Source organism: Ornithorhynchus anatinus, chromosome 11, assembly GCF_004115215.2.
Source record: "Ornithorhynchus anatinus isolate Pmale09 chromosome 11, mOrnAna1.pri.v4, whole genome shotgun sequence".
Classification (NCBI taxonomy): Eukaryota; Metazoa; Chordata; class Mammalia; order Monotremata; family Ornithorhynchidae; genus Ornithorhynchus; species Ornithorhynchus anatinus.
Window position 1 is genome coordinate 37153681 of NC_041738.1, and position 27216 is coordinate 37180896.

The window sequence follows — 27216 nt, forward strand, 5'->3', positions numbered from 1 at the left end:
GCCACTTCCAATACGTCTGGACCCGCACGGGCACGTAACAACACAAAAATACGCTGAACGATATTTGAACTCAACATACACTGAAATCAAAGCGAGCAGAGCAGCACCCTGAAATTTTTAGGCACTTAGGGGAGCATTCATCATTAGCATTTAGGTTTTTCTGTGTCTTCATTTCTCCCCAGTAGAGCGTAAGTTTCTTCGAGGGCAGAGACACGATTTCCTTCGTGACCGGCACAGGTCAGCGCCCTGCACGCACAGTGAGGGCTCGGTAAGTTTCGGTGCTGGTGGGGATGAGATTCTCGAGACTCTCTGGGGTACTTCTGCACACGCACTGGGGAAGACTCGCTAAGGACACTAAGAGCTGAACTATTCGGCAAGGACGAATACAGAGTTTTTCCTGCCAGCCGAAGGGCACGGGAGCTCAGGTTTCACTTTGAGGCAGGAATGGAAGGTGGCGATCTCGGTGCCTTCACTGGCAATGACATCAGGGCTGGGAACAAGGGTTAGGGAACCTGGAACTACAAAATAATAGACTACGGAACTCAGAAAACATTCATCCTGCGTGTCAACCAGGGCACAGACTAAGAACAGCTCAAAGTCACTTTGTCTCTCGAGGGGTCTAATTATTTCAACTCTGGGAAGTGCATCAGCACAGCCCCAGATAACTGTGAGCCCCATGAGAAGCAGCGTGGCCTCGTGGAAAGAGCACGGGCCCGGAGTAAGAGGACCTGGGTTCTTAATCCTGTTCTGCCACGTGCCCGTTGCGTGACCTTGGGCAGATCACTCAACTTCTCTGTGCCTCGGTTTCCTCATCTGAAAAATGGGGACTCAATAACCCATTCTGACTCAGACTATGCCTGATTATCCTACATCTACCCCAGCACTTAGTACAGTGCTCGGCACATAGTAAGTGCTTAACAAATACCACATTCATTATTATTGCATGGGACAGGGACTGTGTCCAATCTCCATATCCTCGGTACACTGCTTGGTACAGTGCTTGGCACGTAATAAACACCCTGCAATAATAATTAATTTTAATTTTACTTGTTAAGCACTTATATGTGCCAAGTACTGTACTAAGCACTGGGGTAGAAACACGCTAATCAGGTCAGATAATTCCTGTCCGACATGGGGCTCACAGTCTAAGGAGGAGGCAGGAAAACAGGCATATAATCCCCATTTTACAGATGATGAAACTGAGGCACAGAGAAGTTAAGTGACTAGCCCAAGGTCACACAGCAGCCAAGTGGCAGAGCCAGAATTGGAACCCAGGCCCTTTTGACTCCTAGGCCCGTGCCCTATCCACTAAGCCACGCTGCTTCCCAGTGCTTGCACATCATAAGTGCTTGACATATACAATTGCTATTAATGCCAGCTCTGTCATTTGTCTGTTGCATGACTTTGGGCTAGTCACTTCACCTCTCTGTGCCTCAGTTACTTCATCTGTAAAATGGGGATTAAGACTAAGCAGCGTGGCTCGGTGGAAAGAGCTCGGGCTTGGGAGTCAGAGGTCATGGGTTCTAATCCCGGCCCCGCCGCTTGTCAGCTGTGTGACTTTGGGTAAGTCACTTAACTTTTCTGTGCCTCAGTTCCCTCATCTGTAAAATGGGGATTAAATCTGTGAGCCCCAAGTGGGACAACCTGATCACCTTGTATCCCTCTAGCATTTAGAACAGTGCTTCACAGACAGTAAGCACTTAACAAATGCCATTATAATAATAATAATAATAATAATAATGTTGGTATTTGTTAAGCGCTTACTATGTGCAGAGCACTGTTCTAAGCACTGGGGTATACAAGGTAATCAGGTTGTCCCACATGAGGCTCACAATCATCATCCCCATTTTACAAATGAGTCAATCTGTAAAATAAGAATTAGGATCGTGAGCCCTATGTGGGACAGGGTCTGATTAGATTGTATCTACATGGCTCAGTGGAAAGAGCCCAGGCTTGGGAGTCGGTGGTCATGGGTTCGAATCCTGGCTCTGCCACTAATGTTGGTATTTATTAATGTTGGTATTTATTAAGCACTTACTATGTGCCGAGCACTGTTCTAAGCGCTGGGGTAGACACCAGGGAATCAGGTTGTCCCACGTGGGGCTCACAGTCTTAATCCCCATTTTACAGATGAGGTCACTGAGGCACAGAGAAGTTAAGTGACTTGCCCACAGTCACACAGCTGACAAGTGGCAGAGCCGGGATTCGAACTCATGACCTCTGACTCCAAAGCCCGTGCTCTTTCCACTGAGCCACACTGCTTCTCCACTTGTCAGCTGGGTGACTGTGGGCAAGTCACTTCACTTTTCTGTGACTCAGTTCCCTCATCTGTAAAATGGGGATTAACTGGGAGCCTCACGTGGGACAACCTGATGACCCTGTATCTACCCCGGTGCTCTGCACATAATAAGCGCTTAACAAATACCAACATTATTATTATCTACCCCAGCACTTAGTATAATACTGGGTATATAGTAAATGCTTAACAAATACCACTAAAAAAAAAAAGGGTCTGATTATACAGAAAGCAGAAGATGCTTATGTTCTAAAGGGAGACACCCAGGCCACTGTCCCGTTTTCGTCAGGAAGTAATACCTGGACCACATTGGTGGGGGGGATCCTGGGGGAAGGATGCTGGGGCCAAGGGGAGCAGAACCTGTCGAAATTCAGTTGAGCAAACCCAAGCCGAGGTCCAATCCGCTGGGTGGGCAAGCAGCTGGGTCAGGAAAGACGCCAAGAGCCGAACGCTCTCTGAACGGCAGCCTCCGAGGAGGTCAAGAGATATGACACAAGAAGCTTTTCAAAAGCCGTGACGGATGCGTTAGGAGCCCCTGAATGCGAATCAGTAGGGTGTTGTGAACCTGCCAGGAAACAGGCCCACCAAACCAAGAGACAGATGAAAGGAACAGACCCTTTGTCAAGCTGCAACATTAATCTAATGCAAACAGAGCGCGGCACGAGGCTGTTTAAGTGTTGGATCCTGAGCGGCATAGACGGGGCTTTGAGTTGAACAATAAAACATATGTGATTTTCATTGAGTTTATTGATTTCCCACTCTCTTTCTTGACGGAAGCTAGGATAACCCATCCGGCTGTATAGAGAACTGAGAGCTCTCGAGCACTGCAGTCTTACAGGCTTTTAAGGAGCGAACCTCCATTCCAATGGCCGGTTTAAAAGGCACTCGGCCCCTTTCAACCTGGAGAATCTCACAGAGGTTGAAAGATATACCATACAGGATCAGACCAGAGATCTAGCCGGCCCATTCCCTGGCTTTAGCAGTGGCGCTGAGGACAGACTCTTGGAGGGACAACACCCGCCAATCTCACATTACAGATACAGCCGCGGGCAACTCGATCTTCCCCTCTAGCAACCAAAGCCGCCTCATGCACAACTGAAAAATGACTGCCGGGCTGAGGTACGGCACATCCGCACTACAATGTTTTACGACTGCGGCGGGCAGAACGCTGCAGCCCCGTGAAGTGGCAGAGGGAAACTGAGATTGGTGAAATATGGTCTCCGAAGATGCAGCTGGCCAGGAACGCCCACCCGGTGCTGAAAGATGGCCAACAGGCCAGATCAGGAGTGGAACTGGCTAATCTTGGGCCTGGGCCAAAGATCCCGGGATGGCATTGCTCTGCGGGCAACTTTCGTGGCACTGACAGCCAGGAGGTGGTGCCAGCTGGGGTGCCACTGAGTCACCATCTGCCTCCAGCCCGGAGACTCATCCTTGGTCTGTTCCTCAAGCTCAGTGCTCTGCGGAGGGGGCTGGGGCAGAGCAGGAGAAGGTGGGGGCACTTAGTACAGTGGTCTGCACAACGTAAGGGTTCAATAAATATGATCGATCAACTGATTGAGGGGCTTCCCGGGGGTAGAGACCAGGGTGGGATGGCAGTAGAGGAGGAGGAAGGAATCCATTCTGCATCCCTTCCTCCTCCGCACCCTCCCGGGACCAATGACCCCCTGACCCATCCCACCCCTGACTTCACACTTCAGCTGCCCTACTCCAGGCTCGAGCTCACCCCCTCATTTATGCCCTTTAGGACCTTGACCGGATTCCCAGTTTCTGATTTGCTTAGCACGGGAGATCTAAAGAGGTCAAAGGCCAAAGTGGCAGGGCAGCCCGATTCTAAAAGAATTAAGAATCTCCTTTGTTGCAGAGGGAATGGTGCCCTTCCACTGGGCCTCCTGAAAAGCTGTTTTCCCATTAACCTCCCTAAGTAGACACAACAAACCCATATTAGCATTCTTAATGTCGCTACTGTCCAATCTGGATTGTAAATTAACGTTCTGAGCCATGGGGTTCTACAAAGAACTAAGGGAAGACACAATCCTTCCTTGTATAGGGAGAGGAGGAGTCCTTCTGTTTGGCTTCTCCCGAATAGGGAATAGGAGGGTTCCTCTGGACTTCCGATCAGACCATTATTCGGGTCCCGGCTGCTTCCCTGACGGCACCGATTTTAGGAATACGCGACAGCAGCCTCATTCTCTTTGAACACTTCTTCCTCCTATTTGTAAATTATTTTATGTCTAATACCCCTCTTTACACTATATGCTCCAAGCAACAGGGTTCATGCCTTCTATTTTTACTGTACTGTCCCGAGTGTGAGAGGTAGCAGGGACCAAATGGAAAGAACATGGGGCTGGGAGTCAGGACGTCTGGGTTCTGATCTCGGGTCCACTACTTGCCTGCTGGGCAAGTCATCATCATCACCATCATCAGTATTTTTGGAGCGCTTACTGCGTGCAGAGCAGTGTATGCAGCGCATGGGAGAGTACGACGCAACAGAGTTGGCGGACACGTTCCCTACCCACAATGAGCTGACAGTCTAGAGGGGGAGACAGACATTAATACAAATCTGTAAAACATAATTTATAGCTATATACATATCTATAAAGTCACTTATCTTCTCTGTGCCTCAGTTTCTTCATCTGCAAAATGGAGCTTAAATACCTGTCCCCGTCAGACTGTGCGCTCCACGTGGGACAGGGACTGTGTACAATCTTCACTCTTATTATATCTATCCCCAAGCTTACACCAATGCCAAAAAAATACCACAATTAGGATCAGTGCTCAGTGTACCTCAGACACTCAATTATGACTATTAACTGAATGAAAAACGGGCATCAGAAACACTCTGCAGGATGGCTGAGCTGGTGAAAAAGGCCAGAAGGCAGCAGAATCAAACAATAATACCTCTTCTAGGGCACTGAAGTCTCTGGGGGCCATGACTGTCAACATCCCATTGGAGAAGCCCTGCCCTACAGATATTACTGGACCCAGAGTGAAATGCATGGATCTTCGTGGCTACTTTTTCACACCCACAGGTTTCTGGATGGACTGTTCACCTGGAGTGGTACGTGGAACCACAGGCTCTGCTACTCGCCACAATGCGGTCTCACAACATTTGACAACAATATCTAGACACGTGTGCTTGTCCACGGGGCCTGAGGTTTAACATTTTATTAGTTCGAATGACTTGGACCACAGCGCCACCCCCCCACCCCACCCGCCCCTCCCATCAACCTGTTCCTCCTCTGGTTCCTGAAGAGATGGGAACCAAAGAAGAGGAAGTTGGCTTTCTCATGCCCTTGAAATGTACGGGAATATAAAAATGTACAGAATCTTTCCAGGCAAACCAAAGTCACAAGGGGATTGGAGAGCGTGAGGAGATCACGAGATGTTGGCTTTTACCTTTGGATAACGGGCAACACCTCAAGAAAAAAAGAAAAAAATCCACCATCAACAGGCCCTTAATTACCATTTCCACTAAAAAAGCCCCAGTCTATGAGTGGGAGAGAGAGAGAGAGAGAGAGGGAGAGAGAGAGAGAGGCATTTGAATACAAACTCTCCAGTGTCTTTTGACAAAGCAATATGACCTTCAGCCAGCACACAGGAGCCTTGGTCCTTTCTCTTTGAAGCTAGGCCTGAGACCGACCCCTTAGAAAACACAGGGAGTATCTCCCTCGTGGGCGGAAAGAGGCTTCCCCATTCCTTCAGGCTGGGCCAACTCGCATGGCAAGGTTGGCCTTGCTTCTTCCCACTCCCACAGGCAGAAAGATGGAAAAATCTGCACTGGCCCTGGGAGATCTAGAAAAAGTTCTATTCTGAGAGGGAGAGAGAGAGAGAGGGATTTGAGTACAAACTCTCCAGTGCCTCGTGACGTAGCAATCTGACCTCCAGCCAGCAATGGGAGCCTCAGTCCTTTTTCTCTGGCGCTGGGCCTGAGACTGACCCTCTAGAAGACAAGAACTATCTCCTTCACGGGCAGAAAGGGGCTTCTCAAATGCTCAGCCCGGGCCAACTCTGCTTCGCAAGCTTGGCCCCGCATCTTCCCACTCCCACAGGCAGGAAGAGGTCGAAAAAATCGCACGGGCTTTGGGAGATCTGGAATGTGCCGGCCTGGTCTGGGCCAGTCTTTCTTCTAGAGGGAGAACAGGAGGACGCAACCAACTTATGTGATGGAGTCACCTCCCTGGGCAGCTCTGGAACACCTCCAGAGCGGCAACGTTATTAAAAAAAGAAGCGAGAACCCCGGGGTAAATGGAGATACACAGGTTGAGTCTCAACACAGAAGTCTCAACACATTTCCGCCTCCTCTCCATGAAGCCGCAGAGGACGGGGTCCAGACATTTCACAAACACACAAAAGTAGAGTTCACATTGTCAGCAGGGTGAGACTGCCGTCTCCGCTCCGCTCCTCTTCGTCGCCACCAGCATCAGGGCTTCATTTTGCTCAGTCTGAGGTCCCGCTCAATTTCGAACTGCCTGTGATCCACTCGCTCCAGAAAAGCTTTCCTCTCGATGTACCTGGACAGTACGGAGAAACAAACCGGTCAGTAGAGCTGGAATGAAAAGCTGCCCCGGCCCAGGATCCGAGCCACCTTTAGGAAGACAGGGGCGGGGGGGGTCTGAAGCAGGGGGGCCTGTGGGACAAAACTCTGGAATAAAGGCCAAGGACAAGCTCCGAGGGCCACCCAGAAAAGACCTATGGCTGGACAGAAAAACAAGGCAAAGGATTAGGGAGGAGACGCTGTGGGCAGGCAAACTTTTCTTATCTGGAGAGATAAGAAATAAAAATAAAAGTGAGATTTCCAGAAAGAGATGACTCCTCCTTTCCCTCCCAAACAAAAACATCTTTGAATACGATCGCGCTGCTAGGCCGGTCGGCCCCTTCGCTTGGGTCTAGCTTTCTGGGCCCCGCAGCCCTCCGAGGTCGTTGCTGTTTTCACTGTTTGCCCCCAAGACTTCTATCTTCCAGGGCAAGATGGGAGGGGCTGGCCTAGCTGGCATCGCTCGGGCTGGGGCGGGCCCAGCACAGTGGCAGGAGGCTGCGGATGCGGAAAGCACTGGGCTTGCCGGTTAATGAGATGCAGCTGCATTTTAATCTACCTCTCAACTGCTAAGTGTGCCACATCTCGCCTGAGGGAAGGAGGGCTGTGGTGCTAATTAACCTATTGAGAAAGCAAAAATGCCATTGAAAATGGGAGATGTAATTGAATCATCTCACTAATTTTTCTTTTGTTCCACTGCTGAAATTGTGCAGCTCTCATTACAAGGTCATTAGGCTCATAAAGAGAACACCGCCACATTCAGTAGCCTACTTCCCCTGGTTAGCGGCCTCTTCGTTGGCATCCGCAGGCTCGCCCCTCCACATCTGCTGCCAACCAGGCCTGTCTAGGCTGAACCTGCCTGACCCTCTGCACCTGCCCTGGAAGTCCGTTTTCCCCCAGATCTAAGATTTCCTAAAAGCTAAAGGATATCCGGCACCGGCGCCCCGTGAGAATACTCGTGAGAACCCAGAGTCGCGATTGTCCCTTTCGGTACCCGTCTGACACTTGGACCGTTCCCAAGAGGTCACGCCACAAATGCTTCCAGTTGCACAAGTCCCAGGTAGCGTGGGCTGCGGACAATAACTATTCTCCCATCACTGGAAAAGGGGGTCGTAACGGGAGACGGGGACGGGGAGGAGGGATCATTCCTAGGGTGCTCGAATGGAAGGCTCCCCCTGGAGAGGTCACCTTGGCATCTCTCAAGAGGCCCCAGGGAGGGTGGTGGAATTTTCATTCTCTCTCATCCACGGGGACGCGGCGCCTTTACACCCATTACAGCCCCCCTCCCCCAGAGTTAGGGGCAGGGCTGATTCTTCCTGGAAGGAATCGTCCCGTGTTTAACCCCATTTGGTTCAGGTTACTCTCGTTGCTCCAGGGACACCAGGATACTTCTGAAAATCTCTCACTTGTATATTTGGATGTTTCTGCTCCTCTACGCCTTTGGACTCTCTTACGGTTTTGTAGTGCTTCCGTTCTGTGTGAAGTTTATTTGTGTTTGTCTTGACTCTCCAATTAGGTTGTAAGCTTCCCCAGAGAAGGGGCCTGGGCTTTGTTCTTTCTCTATAACTCCTCCCACCACCAAGTACTTGGGCTCGGAGCATAATGGAGGCTCCGCAATGAACAGGCTGCTGGCTGACAGCCAGGCATAATTACTCTTTCGTTTGGTCTGCCCCCTTGCTTCCAGAACCCCCAATTTAACTCATTCTCTCTCTGAAGCGTCTAATAACATAACCACAGTTCTGAGTCTCCCCCCGTCTTGGGGTGGCATTCCTAAAGGATACTGCCGAGGCCAGAAAGAACGAGTTTAGAGCTTCGATTCATCATAACGCCATGGATTTCTAGAGAACTTTTATTTTTCCAAAATACTTTTGCATTACTCCTCTCTTCGGGTTCCTACGGCATCTCTGTGCGGTAAGAGGCAGCAGGTATTTTTCACCCCCATTTTACAGGCGGGTAAACAGAGGTTAAGTGAGCTGGGATTAGATCGCAAGTCTCCTGCTGTTGATCTAGTGGAAAGAACCCGCTCTGGGCATCAGGAAACCGGGGTTCTAGTCCCACTTATGCCCGTGACAGGCTAACGTGGGCAAGGCCCTCAACATTTACTTCTCAGTGTGCTGCATCCCTGCCCACCTTCTTGCCCGCTGCACTACCATATCCCAGCGGAAAGATGCCTGGCAGGGGTGAGAAAGTGTGAGGGGCACTGGGCGAATCACTAGCACTAGCCCTACTATCTGATCTCCCTCCTACTTAGACTGGGATCCCCATTCATTCATTCAATAGTATTTATTGAGCGCTTACTATGTGCAGAGCACTGTACTAAGCACTTGGATGGTACAATTCGGCAACAGATAGAGACAAATCCTGCCCTTTGACGGGCTTACAGTCTTGCAGGACAGGGACTTCTTCTGACCTAATTAACCTGTTCTTACTGCAGTGCTTAGAACAGTGTTTAAAAAAATAAAATAAAAATGTTGGTATTTGTTAAGCGCTTACTATGTGCAGAGCACTAAGCGCTGGGGTAGATACAGGGTAACCAGGTCGTCCCACGTGAGGCTCACAGTTTATCCCCATTTTACAGATGAGGTAACTGAGGCACAGAGAAGTTAAGTGACTTGCCTACAGTCACACAGCTGACAAGTGGCAGAGCCGGGATTCGAACTCATGACCTCTGACACCCAAGCCCGTGCTCTTTCCACTGAGCCACGCTGCTTCTGCGCTCGATAAATACTATTGAATGAATGGGGATTCCAGTCTCAGTAGGAGGGAGATCAGATAGTAGGGCTAGTGATTTGCCCAGTGCCGCTAGTGATTCGCCCAGTGCCCCTCACACTTTCTCACCCCTGCCAGGCATCTTTCCGCTGGGATATGGTAGTGCAGCGGGCAAGAAGGTGGGCAGGGATGCAGCACATTGCGAAGCAAATGTTGAGGGCCTACTGTATGTTTAGCATACAGTAGGCGCTTAACAAATACCATTCAAAAATGTAAAAAGTAGAATCAATTCCTCTGTGTAGCTTCTCGGGGCCCAGGCTCATCTGGTGCTCCTGATGAGTGACTCCACCTCATGAGACCTATTTTGAATGCTGGAGGATGGACTAAAAACCTAGGTTAAATTTACGTGATTTGTTGAGATTTAACCACCAGACCTACTTGTGCCCCACAGAACTTGTGTATATTGTACATATTTATTCCATTTATTTTATTAATGATGTGTATATACCTACAATTCTATTTATTTTGATGCTATCGATGGCTGTCTAGTTGCTTAGTTTTGTTGTCTGTCTCGCCCTTCTAGACTGTGAGCCCCTTGCTGGGTAGGGATTGTCTCTATCTGTTACCAAATTGTACTTTCCAAGCGCTTCGTACAGTGCTCCGCTCACAATAAGTGTTCAATGAATATGACTGAATGAATGATTGAATGAATCTGTGAACCAGAAAAGCAGTGCAGCCTAGTAGTTAAATAATAATAATGTTGGTATTTGTTAAGCGTTTACTCTGTGCAGAGCACTGTTCGAAGCGCTGGGGCAGACACAGAGGAATCAGGCTGTCCCACGTGGGGCTCACAGTCTTAATCCCCATTTTACAGATGAGGTAACTGAGGCACAGAGAAGTTAAGTGACTGGCCCACAGTCACACAGCTGACAAGTGGCACAGCCCGGATTTGAACCCATCACCTCGGACTCCAAAGCCCGTGCTCTTTTCCACTGAGCCACGCTGCTTCTCAGTTAAAGCTTCGCTAGTTAAAGCACGGGCCTGGGAGTCGGAAAGACCTGGGCTCTAATCCCAACTCTGCTGCTTGCCTGTTGTGTGACCCTAGGCAAGTCACTTAACTTCTCTGTGCCTCAATTCCCTAATCTGTAAAAGGGGATTAAGACTATGAGCCCTATGTGGGACAGGGACTGTGTCCAACCTGATTAGCTTGTATCTACTCAGCGCTCAGTTCGGTGCCTGGCACATCGTAAGGGCTTAACAAATACCATTAAAAAAATTATGAAACTGGCAGGAAGGGGTTACAGAATGGTAGGTAAGATACGAGAGAAGAGTCTGTGGCTGGCAGCATCACCTAAAGGAAAGAGCACAGGTCTGAGTCAGAGGACCTGGGTTCTAATCTCGACTCCACCACTTGTCTGCTTTGTGAACTCGGGCAAGTCACTTAGCTTCTCTGTGCCTCGGTTTCCTCACTGGTAAAAATGGGGGGTAAATATCCATTCTCCCCCCCACTTTAGACTGTGAGCCCCATATGGGGCTGGGACTCTGATCTGACTGTATTGTATCTACCCTAATGCTTATTATGATGCTTAGCACAGAGTAAGTGCTTTAACAAATACCACAAGTCTATTATTTCTTAAAGCAGTTGAGCAAATTACCGGCAGAATGGAAGTTAAAACCCAAGTTCACTGACCTCCATTTCACCACTGTTACTTTTTAGGGAACGGGTCTGTTGTATCGTGCTCTCCAAAGTGCTCTGCAGTGCTCTGCACATAGTAAGTGCTCAGTAAATACCATTCATCGATTGATTCTCTGCCCCAGCACTTAGAATAGTGCTTGAAACACAGTAAGCACCTAAATACCATAATAATACTACAACTACTGCCAGCTATGAGTCAAAAACAGTTGCCACGTCAACTCATGGGACGGTTAGGGGGAAGGTTAGAGGGGCAGCTTCTCCCCAGCCCTCTTCTTGAGCCTCCAAAATCTTACTGCATTTGTTAATGTCTGCCCTGGTCTCCTGCTTCCAGCCGCTCCTAGGCCCTGTGCCACCTCCAGCCATCAAAGCAGAGCAGGGACAAAGAGAAGTGAGCCTCAGGGGATTGGGAACGGCAGCAGCCGGGAGGGAATGGAAGCTGGGCAGAACTTCAGAGACTGAGGAAAGATCAACAACCAGCAGCGGATTGGCTTGGTGGGCCGCCCATTGTTATGTGCACCAGGGACTGCCGATTGTCTGTCTCCATTAAACCCTACTGCCCCCCCTCCTGCACCAATTTAGGAGATCTACAAACTGGGAGGACTGAGAAAAAGGAAACCCCGGAGAGGCTGCTAAAAAAATGATTTCCACATCACCCACGTTCAGTGCCACCTGTCCTGAGGGGAGGAGAGGAAAAGACGGATTCTGACGCACAGGGAAGCGGTGCTTGGTCGGGGCGCCCCGTCACCCATGAGGAATCGACGGTCTGCGTTCTCGCAGAGGCTCGGAGGAACCGGGCTGAGTGGGGCTGACGCTGCCAATATCATGGGCTCCTGTTCAAACTGGCGGCCACAAGCCAGTAGGTACCAGTGGGAGCTACTTTGTAAACTTGGTAGACCGAGGTGGTTCTGAAAAGCACAGGCCCTGCCTCCAGTGGATTTTCAAAGGGCAACCGAGATCAACGGGGGGCAAGCGTGCGGGGTCCGAGGTCAAGAGAGTCCATTCATCCCGCCGACACTCGTTGGGAAGCAAAGCCCATTTGATAATGGGATCCTTGTGACAGTCTCGGTTTCGTGCCAAGAGTCACACATAAACAAAACCATCTTTGGGAAAGGTCTGGGAGCCCTCAGACCGTGAGCCCTGGCGTGGAACGGGGACTGTATCCGACCTGATTATCCTGATCTCCGCTAGCGCTCAGTACGGTGCTCGGCGTAAAAAGAAAGCTCTTCACAAATTTGATGATTTCTTCATCATTTATACTTTATCATTCTTTATCATTCATTTAATAATAATAATCAAGGAAGCCTGGCGCTCAGGGGGAGCTCCCTGTGTGTTTGTGTGTGTGCGCACGCTGCTTGTGTCCGTACGTCCACCTCCCTGGGCATGTATTGGTCTATGCCTCATTGTTTCCCCCTCCCCACCCCTCTGGGATCCCCACCCCAAGTTTAACCCTACTCTCGAAATGCAAAGTTGGCATTCCTGGTTCCGAGCTCTCTTTTGCCCATCCCCTCTTCTGCTCGGTGGCAAGAGAACCAAGGGGTCTTAAGAGGCTGGCAGAGGAAGTGGCTTGGAACCTGGAATGAGTGGGAGAGTCAACAAATATCCTACCCTCACCACCCCTAATAATGACAATAACCTTTAAAAAAAAAAAAGGGGGATTTTCCTCCTCCCTTTTAGATTAGCCCAGGAAAGGTAAGGCATCTTCTTGCCTCAAATCTGTTGACCCATGGCCTCAGAAATTGATATCCCTGAAATCAAAAACCCTGCCAAAGATAAATGCAAATTTTTGCTCATAAGAGCAGGAACAAACAAGTCCTTAGCAGGAAGACCTAGTGTCCCAAAGGGCATAGTATGCATGAGCTGAGTGTATGGGGCTCATTTATAACTCGCCTCTGGGACACTGTCCACGGAACCGGTTTAGACAATGTCCCATAGAAGGGTAGGAGGGAGGGAGATAGAAGACCTTTTTTTAATGGGATCTGTTAAGCACTTACTATGTGCCAGGCACTGAACTAAGCGCTGGGGTAGATACAAGCTAATCAGGTTGGGCACAACCCATGCCCCATAGGGGGTGCATGGTCTTAATCCCCATTTTACAGATGAGGTAACTGAGGCCCAGAGAAGTGAAGTGACTTGCCCAAGATCACCCAGCAGACCAGGGGAGGAGCCGGGATCAGAACCCAGACAGCGGGGTTTGATTTATCTCATTTTCTAGTACGGTGCTTCCCCGTCCCGCGATGGCTTCATTCGTGGCGTGAGCGTGAAAATGCTGTGTCGGGAGGGATGTTGAGGATCAAAGGATGCCCTCTGGTAAAACAGTCTCTTCTCTCCTTCTGACCCTGCCCTACATACTGAGGCCTAGTTAGGAGGCAGCGGCTCATCTGGGCTGAAGGTAATGAAGAATTTTAACAGCATGGAAAAACTAAAACGGTTTCTCTCACTCTACCACCTTCATCTCCTTTTCAAACCAGGGCAGACCCTCCAGGATCTGACATCGTTTTGCTCTCCTAACCCACATGCGGCTCCTCGAGGAACACAATGGGCCAGATTTCCTGAGATCTGGGACAACAGGGGAGAAAGAGGGGAACTGTGGAGCAGGGCAGATGTGGTTTCCCAGGTTGCTTCTGGGCCTGTTCCCTAAAAGCCCACCCTACAGAGGGCAGAACCAATCAGCCTGACAGTAGAAAGAAAGCCCCCTTGCAAGGAGCCAGAGTGTCAAACAGGTCCTCTGACAGATTCAAAGACCTCTGGCCTTGGGTTGCAGAACCTGAAACATACACAGGAGGGGAATTGTGGCCCGTTCGACTGGGAAGAGAGCGGAAAAGGAGGAAGTGGAAAACCTGCCCGAAGATGCAAACAACCTGGGATATCAGTGCCTGAGATTACTTTCTCCTTGAGAAAGAGCCAGACTTCATTTCAACCCTGCACCACGCGGTGACTTAATGCTCACAACTGCCTCCAAGAAAGGTATGAAAAGGAGATTTAACACTAGTGAGGCAGCAGGTAACACTCCTGACCCAGAAGATAGTGTCTTTAATAGCCCTATTATGTTTTTCAGAATCAGGAGTGTAAATTTTTGCCCTTCGAATTGCCAACAAAGGCATCTGGCAAATATTTAGGAGATGCCAAAAAAAAAAAAAATGTGTCATTCCCATTGGAACTTCTGACAGCTCCTTTTGTTTTATTTGATCTTCTTGTCAGAGGATGAGACCCGTCAACTCTTTGACTGACTTAATGCCAACTACATCCTGTAGGCATGCACAACTGTAGGGCTGAGTAGACTACGTTAAATTCTGTTTCTTCTCCATACTTTTCCCTCTTTGTTATCTGCAGTTGGTGGTCTCTCACTCAAAAGTGAGCTCCTTGGGTTTCACATTCCCCTTGTGGAAGCTTCAGAAAAAATAAATATTTCCACAATCCTGTGCTCTCCTCTCCTTTCCTCCCGACGAATGACAAATGCACCTACATGTTAGTCCATGAGCAACACGACCTTCAATCTGATTGGGCTGCAACAGCCGAGATGGCTCCAGCTTGTGAAAGATCTTCATGTGTCAACTTGACTTCCTCCTCTTTCCCACGCACTGATTCTTCTCCTCATGCCCCACTCCCCACACCTTCTTCAGCAACTACCTTAGCACTGCTGGAAAAAAATTTGCTCGAGGACTGAATCCTCACGAGACTCGGTGTCTGGAGAGAGAGGAAGGAAGTGCTTTCTGATGTGTGCAAGTCTTCCTACGGTAACAACACACACAGTCGGTCAATCGTATTTACTGAGCGCTTGCTGTGTGCAGAGTAATAGTAATAATAATGTTGGCATTTGTTAAGCGCTTACTATGTGCCGAGCACTGTTCTAAGCGCTGGGGTAGACACAGGGGAATCAGGTTGTCCCACGTGGGGCTCACAGTCTTAATCCCCATACTGTACTAAACACTTGAAAGAGTACAGTAAAACAACTGGGGCTCACAGAGTCACTCTTAGAAATGGTCTCCAAGAGATGCTGCGAAGGACATCACGCTTGGTTCCAGTGCCCATTTGACCCCCATCACTGGACTGAGCTGAGGATCCAGATAAGGATCCAGAAGGTGGCTTTCGCATCTTCAGAGAACTGGTCTGAATTCAACCCAAATCCAGAGAGACCAAAGGCCCAGCTGAGGAAGATGGCTTCTGGACTACCATGGTCAATATGCTTACAAGAGCTCTGTGGCTGGCTAACAAACCACTTAATCCCTTGACCCAAAGGGAGACGCATGCTTGGCCGACTGAATGAAGAGAAAGTGCATTAAGATAGTTGCTTCTTGAACTGTCATTCCTGGGGTGGGGGGCAGATTCATCAGAGAGAGGGCTTTAGGCTCCTCTACTGCCAACTTGTCTCCCCTTATCCTTAACACAAACTCCTTAAAATCAGCTTTAAAACACTCAATCTCCTTGACCCCTCCTACCTTACCTTGTTGCTTTCCTACTACAACCCAGCTTGCACATTTCACTCCTTTAATTCATTCAATAGTATTTATTGAGCGCTTACTATGTGCAGAGCACTGTACTAAGCGCTTGGAATGGACAATTCGGCAATAGATAGAGACAATCCCTGCCCAATGACGGGCTCACAGTCTAATCGAATAATTGTGGTATTTGTTGAGTGCTGACTATGTGCCAAGCACTGTTCTAAGCGCTGGGGTAGATACAGGGTAATCAGGTTGTCCCACATAGGGCTCACAGTCTTAAATCGCCATTTTACAGATGACGTAACTGTGGCCCAGAGAAGTCAAGTGACTTGCCCAAAGTCACACAGCAGATAAGTGGTGTAGCCGGGATTAACCCATGACCTTCTGACTCCCAGGACCGTGCTCTATCTACCAGGCCATAATGCTAACCTGTGCTGGGCAGCAGCGGCATGGGAGAGAGTCGAGGGAGGAGGCTCAAGTTTACTGTGCAGAAGAACGCAAAGGTAAACCACTTCCGGATTTTTACCAAGAAAACTCCATGGATCCGCTACTAGAACGATTACAGAGGGAGGTGGGATGTTCTGGGAGAGAGGTAGACTTGGTGTAACAGCGGGTCGGAGACGACTCAACAGCATAAGACAAGACAATGCTAACCTACTCACTGCACCTAAATTTCATCCATCTCATCCTGCCTCTGACATGGAACACCCTTCCTCTTCATAGCCAACTGGCGATCAATCTCGTCACCTTCAAAACCTTATTAAAAGCAAATCTCCTCAAAGAGGCCTTCCCCGAGTAAGCCCTCAGGTCCTCTTCTCCAACTCCCTTCTACAATGGCCTCGCACTTGGATTTACATCCTTTATTCACCCTCCCTCAGCCCCACGGTACTTAGGCCCATATCTGTAACATATTTATATTAATGTCTGTTTCCCATCTAAATTGTAAGCTCACTGTGGACAGTGAACAGGTCTACCAACTCTGTAATACTGTACTCTCGAATGCTTAGTGTTATGTCGGCATACAGTAAGCACTCAGTAAGTACAACTGATTAACTGATTAACTGAAGGCTACGTCTAAAGTTCAAATCATTGGGCAGCATTCATGGGTAGAGCATTAAACATCGGGAAGTGCGTTCTCGGGATTGAGGGCAATGCAATTTTTGCAAAAGATCTTTACAAAATTTTGTGAAGCATGTGTGTTCAGGATTATGAAATCTTCACTGAAGCCTGAAGATAGCAGATGCAAGACAAACCAAATGTATCGATAGGTCAAGGTGGGATAGGATAAACTCATGGATGAGAGCTTCCTATTAGGTTATTCTAGGGAAAAGTCAGTTGTTCAAAGGGTACCTCCCGAGCCATATGTCTGGATAGCAAAGAGACTGGCCTGTACCACTGGTCATTTGGAGACGCATTGATTACTGGACTTGATAGACCTGTGGTCTGCCCAGTCGGTCTTAGAATAAACAAAACAAATACCTAAATTTGTTGCCTAAAGTGTCTTCTTAACTTTTGGCAATCTGGTTTAATACATAAGTGGTGCAGAAAAAACACCTTTTAGAGTAGATCAGAATTTAGCTAGCGTGGAAACACAATTAAAATGGAAACTCACAAGCTGCATAGTACAGGTATGGAAACAGGTAATTTGGGGAATGCTTTTTAGTTTTAAAGCTTCTGTCAAATATTTTCTTGATTAGCCCCTAAAGTCTTTTGTGAGATAGGAAAGTAGCTCCTTTTCCTAGGGATGACGAGAGGGGGACACAGAAGAAATCACTGGGAACAAAACAAGGAAAATTTGCTCTCCCAAACCTCATGGCACAATGGCTCCCATTTCTTCTCAATGAGACTACTAGAAGAGCAAATCCCAGGGCTTCTAAATTATAATTGCCCACAGCTTTTGGACCATTTCCAGAAGGAAAATATAACTACGTATCTCAGCTAGAGAAAACCCTCATGTTCTCACCTAGCAGACAGGCAGACCAATTGATAGGGCTGTCTGGCCAAGCTCAGATTCCCTTTTCTATGCCTTCTTCTATTAATGTCAGTCTGCTTAGGCAGCAACTTGAGCCTGCAGCCCCTTCTTTGTTCCAGTATTACCTTTATCCCCCGGGAAAGGCCTAGGAAGAAATGGAGGAGGAGGAGTAAAGATGCAATGCACTGCACTAAAAGCTCGGGGATGTGAAAAAAACATGAGATGTTTTCCCTGTCCACAAGGAGTTTACACTCTAATAGGGAAAGCAGAAAGAAAAGTATTTACAAATGGGGTAATCAGAATAAATATTCAATCCAACAGATCACAGAAATGTACACAAACATTGAGGGAAGACAGAAAAAGAAATAAATATGTAAGCACTTAGAAGTGGCTGGTGGGTTAACAGGATTCAGGTTTGGGGCATTAATCAGGGCAGCCTTGTTGGGAGAGATGAGATTTTAGGAGGGCTTTAAAGGTGGGGAAGGGAATTCCCACAGCTTGAACTACGTGAGTGAGGGGATTGAGGCCAGAGAAGCAAGAACGAGGTTCAGCTGAAATGTTGGCTTGGGTGGAACAAAGAAAATGAGCTAAAGATCCACCAAATGCAGGTGAAAGTGGCACAACAGTAATCCAGAGGTAATAAAACCTACTTCTGAAATAGAAAATCTTAACTCTGCACCATGGGGCTGTGACGGTATTTTAGGGCCAAGGAGAAAAATAACAGCATAAAAGTTACATTTCATTAGTTGTTCACTAACCCAGTTAGGTTGTTTTCCATTGCCTGGAGAAGTCTCGGCAGCAAAGATGTCCCTTCTAATCTCCTTTCCCCTTTGCTGGCCTGTGTTTTATTAACTCTCCTTTATCCACAGCACTGCTCCTTTCTTTTACGAGGCCTCTATTAACTTCGGCAGAGTGAATATTGTTTGACACTCGAGCTCAATACTCAGGGCTGTAATAGAGTACGCGGCACACACCGACAGCATCTGTGTGCCTGCGGATTACTGAATGGAAGGAAGGAGAGCAGGAAGTCGAAAGCGGTGCCAGCTTGATACGATGATACGAAAATCAGGGGACCGAAGACAAAGAACAGCCCTGAGGTTGGGGGAGGATGGCAAGTCTTGTCAGGTGGTCCTGCCCTTCTTATCCCCTGGAGCCTTTTTCCAGGTCATCTTATTCCCTTGCCTTAACCCGTGACCCCCCACATTACCCAGTGACATCATTCACCCGGGCAGGGATGTCATTTGGGCTTCCAACCCGGGCAATGACTGCACTGTCTGGTCCAGCTGACTGCTCTGGATTTCTTCAGGTCACCAATAAATAAAATTCTAAACAAGGCTGACATGATGAGTAAACACATAGAATAGTCCACCTCATTTGATTTATTGCTGTGTTGCACTCTCCCAAGCGCTTAGTAGAGTGCTCTGCATCCGGTAAGTGCTCAATAAATACCATCGATTGATTTAGGTAATGTGGAATCCTACTACCCATCATCTCCCAGAGTACTGAAAAATAGAACAGGAGGCCAGTGCAGCTGAAGGTGTTTGGAATGAGATGCCCTGCTAGGTGATCCTACGACTAAAGTTATGGGGAGTCAAAGGGGGACCCAAGGAGAAAGTCCTGTTGAAATCCATCCAAAATCATGAATTGAGAAGCAGCACAGCCAAGAGCACGGGCCTGGGAGTCAGAAGGACTTGGATCCCAATCCCGGCTCCACTACTTGTCTGTTGTGTGACCTTGAGCAAGTCACTTCACTGTGCCTCAGTTACCTCATCTATAACATGGGGATTAAGACTGTGGCACTTGGTCTGTGTCCAACCTGATTAGCTCGCGTCTACCCCAGTGCAAGTACAGTGCCTGGCATATAGTAAGTGCTAAACAAATACCATTTTAAAGACTCCCACAAAGATGAGGAAGTCATACATCCTGCACCTGCTAGCAGCTTTGAGCCAAAGTGTTTTTTCTGTTTTTATAAGATGGGAACCTGTGGTGTGATTGGAGACCCAGCAAAGTGGACAGAAGGATGCATTCCTTACTCTGCCCAAGTCTAATACTGGGGCCAGATCCCACAAGGTGAATCAGCTAGACTTTCAAGGGGTCAATATCCATTTTACAGAAATTTTACCTCTTGGTAAATATCAACTGGGGTAAAATGAATGGCACTCCAGTGGCCTGAGAGATTTGAAGTGTTTCTGAAAGAGGGTCACTGACTCCCAACAAATTGCTTACTTCACGCGAACCCGCTCTCCCCTATTACCATGAAAACAATTTTCTCTGGAACGTGAAAGGAAGGTAACATGCAAGCATCTCTTACCCTTCCTTCCCTCGGTTATGGATGGCCAGTTCCTCGCCAATCCCTTCCTCCTCCTTAAAGGTTTCCCAGTCCAATTTGGATTTCTCCAGGGTGCTCATCTTCTGCTTCTTGGCTCCAATTTTTCCTAAAAGACTGTTCATGCCACTTGGCTTCTTCACCCTGCAGAGATATCCAATAAAGCAAGCACCCATTAGCTATTAGCCAAATACACTAAAATCCTGGAAAACTGAAAAAAATTAATTGAATAATATTTTACTGGCACTTGATGCTACAGAGTAAAAGCAATATTTTTATGGGATTCCCTGAATCACATTCAGGGAACTGCCTAGTTTGGAAAAGAGAGAAATCACAAATTAGAAATTAGTCCTCATAGCATTTCTTGAGGGTCCTTTGAGGGCAATGCACGACAGAGAGAGCCGTGGGGTATCGAACAAAGAAGTGGCATGTTCCCGGCCCACAAGGGGTATACGCTTTTAAAGGGGAGAAGTCCAATCATGTCCTTATTTTACACTGGCAACCAGCTCATATAAGCCATGGAAAGGAAACCATGTTTCCTAAAACCCAGACACTTCATGCAATGTTGCTGAATGACCAGAACATAAGCTCCATCATGCCGTGTCTAATAATAATAATAATAATAATAATGGTGGTATTTGTTAAGCGCTTACTACATGCAAAGCACTGTTCTGAGCGCTGGGTGAATACAAGCTGATGAGGTTGTCCCACATGGGGCTCACAGTCTTCATCCCCATTTTACAGATGAGGTAACTGAGGCACAGAGCAGTGACTTGCCCAAAATCACACAGCTGGCAAGCGGCGGAGCCGGGATTAGAACCCATGAACTCTGACTCTCAAGCTCGGTCTCTTGCCACTGAGCCACACTACGAAGTCCATTGTACTGCACTCACCCAAGTGCTTCGCACCGTGCTTTGCATACAGTGAGCATTCAATAAATACCACTGATAGATCAAACCGGGCCTGAACTTGTATCAGAACCACAGCCTCCACATTCTTAAAGGTGCCAGGAAGTGCCATGAAAAATACATCAGTGAATACAGTAAACACATCGGTGAATAATCCAACATTACCGCCCTCTTGCAATTTATTTTCCAAGGACCTGGAAAATAGTTTCGACCTTAACCTGTGACAGGAATGTGAACTGGGCTTTCCCGTAGGTGGAGAACATTCCTATCTCTGAAAGTAGGGGGTGTTCAGCCTGGATTTTATGTGCTAGTGATGCTATCATTTGCTGGAGGAGAAACACCAGATGCCTGAACTCAGGTCTTGGCAGGTAAAACATTATTCAATGTCACGAAAAAAAAGGCTAAATGAAAAATGTGGAGCAGTTAGTTCGTTAGCAAGGAATTAGACGAGGGACCGTGGAAAACTGCCCAGCCACGCAACCCCGGTTGCCATCGCTACAGGAGGCCGAAGTCGTGTTTCTGGGTTGTGCAAAACACAAGGAAAGATACAGGAGTTTCAGCAATTCAAGGAGGAAAAGGAAACCTCTTCTTTCGAAGAAGGGTATTAGGAACAATGAATGGTATCCCGATGAATTTCCGAACCGCGTAGAAACACGCGTCCCTTCAGCTCAGTAAGGGATACGGCCACACATGTAGCTCAGGCCACCACTCTCGCCTCAAAATCCTCTGGCCAGGCCTGCCCCGGGGACGCAATTCTGCATCATTTATTTGTCTTCAGCAGCTCCATTCCATCCCAGAAATGAGTTCCAGCAAACTGAATAGAAGTTAAAGGGCTCCTGCACTGCTCTGGAGATGCTAATCTACAGTGCTGTTAGCTTTCGAGGGAGGTTTCCCTCCCCAGATTCTTGTGTTATTGTCCTTTCATAACTACTTCCCCTTTCAGCTCCTGGTTTCCCTGGAAAAAAGTCAGGAACGCCTAGTGCAGTGAGACAGCATGGAGATGGCAATCCTACAGAGAGTTAGGGTTAGTCGTCTTTAGACTGTGAGCCCCATGTGGGACAAGGGCTACGTCCGACAAGATGATCATGTACCTACCCCAGCTCTTAGTACAGCAGCGCTTAGCACGTAGTTAGCACTTAAGTACCATAATGAGACGAGAATGGGCTGATCTTATTTTGGTCTCCATGATCAGTGCTCTGTGCAAGAGCTCCAAGTCGGACTTTTCGCCAACTGTCACACTCTGATGAGCAAGGTGGAGGAGAAGGATAGAGGGGAGGAGAGGAAGAAGGATGGGGGTAGAAAGGAAAGACTTCCCCTACCTGTAATTTATTTTAATGGCCATTAATTTTAATCCCCCCGTGGGCAGGGACTATGTCCACCCACCCAACTCTACTGTACTTTCCCAAGCACTTAGAATAGTGTTATTTAAATAGTAAGTGCTCGATAACTACCACTTCAGACAGAATCTCTTCAGATTGAAGAGATAGAGACTTCAATCATTCATACATTCGGTCTTATTTATTGAGCGCTTACTGGATGCAAAGCACTGTACTAAGCACTTGGGAGAGTACAATATAACAAGCGGACACATTCCCTGCCCACGACGAGCTAACAGTTTAGAGGGGGAGACAGATATTAATATAAATAAAAAAATTAAAGATACATAAACACTCTAAAGAAGCTGTCTTAAGGGCAGGGAATCTGTCTACTAACTGTTATACTGTACTCTCCCAAGCACTTGGAACAGTAATAAAAGCCATTCATTCGATAGTATTTATTGAGCGCTTACTATGTGCAGAGCACCGTACTAAGCGCTTGGAATATACAATTCGGCAACAGAGAGAGACAATCCCTGCCCAATGACGGGCTCACAGTCTAATCGGGGGAGACAGACGGACAAAAACAAGACAACATAAACACGATAAATAGAATCAAGGGGATGGACACCTCATTAACAAAATTAATAGGGTAATAAAAATATAGACAAATGAGCACAGTGCTGAGGGGAAGGAAGGGGGGGAGGAGCAGAGGGAAAGGGGGCTTAGATGAGGGGAGGTGAAGGGGGAAAGGGGGAGGGAGCAGAGGGCGGAGGGGGAGCCACTGACTGACTCACTGATTAGGCCACATATACAAAGGAAAAGCAGCCCAAGCCACACACATACTGGGCTCACGATTTCAAGAGGTACTTGAAATATGCTCATTATATCAGCCGAAATTGATCGAGCATCCCCTGGGTGCACTGTACTAGACACTTGAGGACATGCCAAAGGAGAAAAAGAACCTCTGTTTGGAGCCTACTCCGTAGGGAAAACAGAAAAGCAAGCAGAAGGCTCTAGAACAAGGGGGAAAGCTGGGATAAATCACCAGATCTCTAGTAAGGCAGTTACCTAGGACTCCAAACTGCCCTTGCTGAACTGCTCAATCAATCGTGTTTCCTGAGCGCTTACTGTGTGCAGAGCACTCTGTCCTAAGCGATTGGGAGAGTTGGTAACACGATCCCTGCCCACAGTCAGCTTACAATCTAGAGGGGGACTTAATATAAATAAATTACGGATATGTACGTTAAGTGCTGTGGGGCCGATACCTGTGAACATCACCTCATTTCTTCACTAGAACAACAGGTCAAGAAGAAAAATTGCTCTAGATCATCTCCACCGACCTGTGGCTAGACGGACACTCTCAATGGTGCTGTTGAGCTATTCCACAGGGAGAGGTGACCCCCCAATTCCCCATCTGCTCCTCAGAGAAGAGACTGCCGATTGACAGCGACTTCAACACTCCTTCCTCTGCTGAGGAATCTTCTTTTCATCAACTCACACCGAAAGACCCAGGAGAAAACAATTTCACCGCAGAGACAGTAATGGGGTCAAAGGGCAAGAAGAATGATGACTCTCCTCTGCCCTTCTCTGCCACGAGCCCTGGCAAACATCACCTGGGCTATTAGGGAAGCTTCCAGATCCATCAGTACTGGATAATTGACATGTTTTATGCTTCTCTCATTTGCTAGCCTCCGAAGAAAAATAACTGAAAGCTAATCTGAAGCTAAATCAAGGGGGCAGCCATGTTGAGCGCTCCGGGCAGAAGACTCTCAGCTTGGATCTCATTCAACCACATGCAAGCTGCTTCTTTACACAAACTGCCGCTGACTTCAGGCGCAGTGGTTCCCCGAAGGTTTCCGTGCCGCGTGACTTCTCTTCCCTCTCCTTATTCCGAGCCCCGGGTGCTGCACAGCCACCGGTGACCTCCCGTTCGATCCTTTTTTTTTTTAAGTGGCATTTGTTAAGTGCCGGGTTAGATACAAGCTAATCAGGTTGGACACGGTTCGTGTCCCTTATGGGACTCTCAGTCTTTATTCCCATTTCACAGATAATAATAATGATAATGTTGGTATTTGTTAAGCACTATGTGCCGAGCACTGTTCTATGCGCTGGGTAGATACAGGGTACTCAGGTTGTCCCACATGAGGCTCACAGTTAATCCCCATTTTACAGATGAGGTAACTGAGGCACAGAGAAGTTAAGTGACTTGCCCACAGTCACACGGCTGACAAGGGGCAGAGCCGATGAGGTAACAGGCACAGAGAAGTTAAGTGCCTTGCCCAAATTCACACGGCAGACGCGAGGTGGAGCCGGGAACAGAAGCCAGGTCCTTCCGACTCCCAAGCCCACGCTCTAACCACTAGACCCCGCTGCTTCTCAGCGGGCTCTAACTTGCCGGGGAGCTGATAATAGGTATAATCCTCTCCCCCATCGCTCTGCCAATTCTTCTAATGGGAAAATCCTTCCAGGTCCCAAGGGCTGGAGGGAAAGAGAATTAACGTCATGAGAGATCCAGCGTGGTAATGGTGTCCCAGAGAAGCCGCAAGGTGCACGTCGCCTTCCCCCAATTACCTCGCCGAGAGAAAATGTCCACCCGGGAGGGAGGACTCAGATTTTTTTTTTAATTTAAGTTGAACAAAAAAGGAAACATCTTGTCAATATGTTAATATAGGCAGCTGGGCTCTCTCCTCTCCCCCTACCATTACTTGCTGCAAATGCAGCTGTAACGGTGTTTTGGAAAACTGTGCAGGGAAGAGGCCACTAGGCTCTCTATTGGATAGTGTCTTCCCTTTAGCAGGGGCCAAGCTAGTCCTCCCCAGGACTTCTAACCAACCGCGGTGGAAGCTTCCACTGAAATTCTTGAAATTTCTCTTTGTTTCAGATCCTTCGTCCCCCCCTTTCCCAGCCCCACAGCACTTAGGTACATATCTGTAATTTTACTTATTTTTATTAACAACTGTCTCTCCCTCTAGACTGGACACTCATTTTGAACAGGAAATGTTTGTTATACTGTGAGCCCGGGCTTGGGAGACCGAGGTCATGGGTTCGAATCCCGGCCCTGCCACTTGTCAGCTGTGTGACTGTGGGGAAGTCTCTTAACTTCCCTGTGCCTCAGTTACCTCATCTGTAAAATGGGGATTAAGACAGTGAGCCTCATGTGGGACCCGATTCCCCTGTATCGACGCCAGCGCTTAGAACAGGCACAGAGAAGTTAAGTATGTTTAGAACAGCAGATAGTAAGTGCTTAACTTACCCTGTATCTACCCCGGTGCTTAGAACAGTGCTCTGTACATAGTAAGCGCTTAACAAATACCAACATTATTATTAATATATATTATATTATTAATAATAATAATAATAATGTTGGTATTTGTTAAGCGCTTACTATGTGCAGAGCACTGTTCTAAGCGCTGGGGTAAACACAGGGGACCAATACCAACATTATTATTATTACTCTTCCAAGCACTTAGTACAGAGCTTTGCACACAGTAAGTGCTCAATAAATCCAACTGATCGACTGACTGACCAGAATCCCACTCTGCCTTAACATTACCATTCACCGGGCCAAAATAATACCCAAGGAAGGTTAGAGTGCTAGCTCTCTGATGGCAGGGATCGTGTCTACTAATTCTACTGTGCTCTCCCAAATGTTTAGTACAGCGCTCTGCATAAAAAAGTGCTCAGTAACTACTACTCATGGACTGAAACATAGTAAACTCCTCTTCTGCCCTAACTATACCAGTACCGCTTTCTGTGTCTAGTGGAAAGAGACCCAGGCCCCAGGCTTCACTCGGCCACTGATATGACCTTGGGCAAGTCACTCAACATCTCTGGGCCTCCATTTCCTCAATATCTGCTTCTCCCTACCTTCCAGCATAGGCACGTATTTCATGCGGCAGTGGGGGTAAACACAGTTAGATTTTCCTCCACGATATTTAGTCACCCCAACGTTTGGATTTGGAAAAGGATCAGCAGAGGAGCCAAGATGGCGGAGGCCCTACCTCTTGCCCCGTGTCAGCAGGGGAACTGCCACAGAGACAAAGGCTCTTTTGGTACATTTTGCTGCTTCTTCCTTCCCTTCCATCTTGTGAATTTATGACTTTAATTTACTCACCCTCCTTAGCAGTGAGGCATATAGGTCTCCTCAATTTATTTTTAAATATTTTTAAGTTTGTCTCTTCCATTAGAGTGGAAACTCCTTGAAGGCAGAGAACACGTAACTTTTCTATTTGTACTTTCCAAATAAATGCGACTAAATGCTACTACTGATTCTCTCTCCTCCTCACCTCATTCTTCCTCTTTTCTTTCCTTCCCCTCCGCTGCTTCCTCTCCTGTCCCCTCAAAGCTGAGGCCTAGTGAGAAGCAGAGTAGCCTAGTGGAAAGAGCGTGGGCCTGGAAGTCAGAAGGACCTGGGTTCTAATCCTGGACACGCCACCTGTCTGCTGTGTGACCTTGGGCAAGTCGCTTAATTTCTCTGTGCCTTAGTTGCCTCATATGTAAAAATGGGATTAAGACTGTGAGCCCCATGTGGAACATGGACGGTGTCCAACCTGATTAGCTTGCACCTACCCCAGTGCTCAGTACAGTGCCTGGCACATAGTAAGCGCTTAACAAATACTATATATATAGTAATAACAATAATAATAATTATGGTATCTGTTAAGCGCTATGTGCCAAGCACCGTTCTAAGCGTGGGGGTAGATTCAAGGGAATCAGGCTGTCCCACGTGAGGCTCACAGTCTTAATCCCCATTTTATAGATGAGGTAACTGAGTCACAGAGAAGTTAAGCAACTTGCCCAAGGTCACATAGCGACAAGTGGCGGAGCCAGGATTAGAACCCACGTCCTCTGACTTCCGCGCCTGTGCTCTTTCCACTAAGCCCTGCTGCTTCTCTATGCATGTCAGTGTATACACACGTATATACATATATATATATACAATATTCTCACCCCTTCAGAGCTCCACACTCCATACTCATCCTCACACTCAAAGTGCAAAGCTAGCACCCTGTCACAC

At 47.8% G+C, this 27216-nt stretch overlaps 1 protein-coding gene across 1 annotated transcript in view; it reads right to left on the minus strand.

The window, feature by feature from the left end:
• Positions 1–5429: 5429 nt before the first annotated feature.
• CFDP1 (craniofacial development protein 1) overlaps positions 5430–27216 on the minus strand; it is a 111295-nt gene continuing 89508 nt past the window's right edge. The window contains exons 6-7 of the mRNA XM_029075785.2: positions 19958–20116; positions 5430–6807 (exon numbers count right to left, since the gene is read on the minus strand). Coding sequence (XP_028931618.1) covers positions 6717–6807; positions 19958–20116 — 250 coding nt within the window. The 3' untranslated portion in view covers positions 5430–6716. The remainder of the gene's footprint in view (positions 6808–19957; positions 20117–27216) is intronic.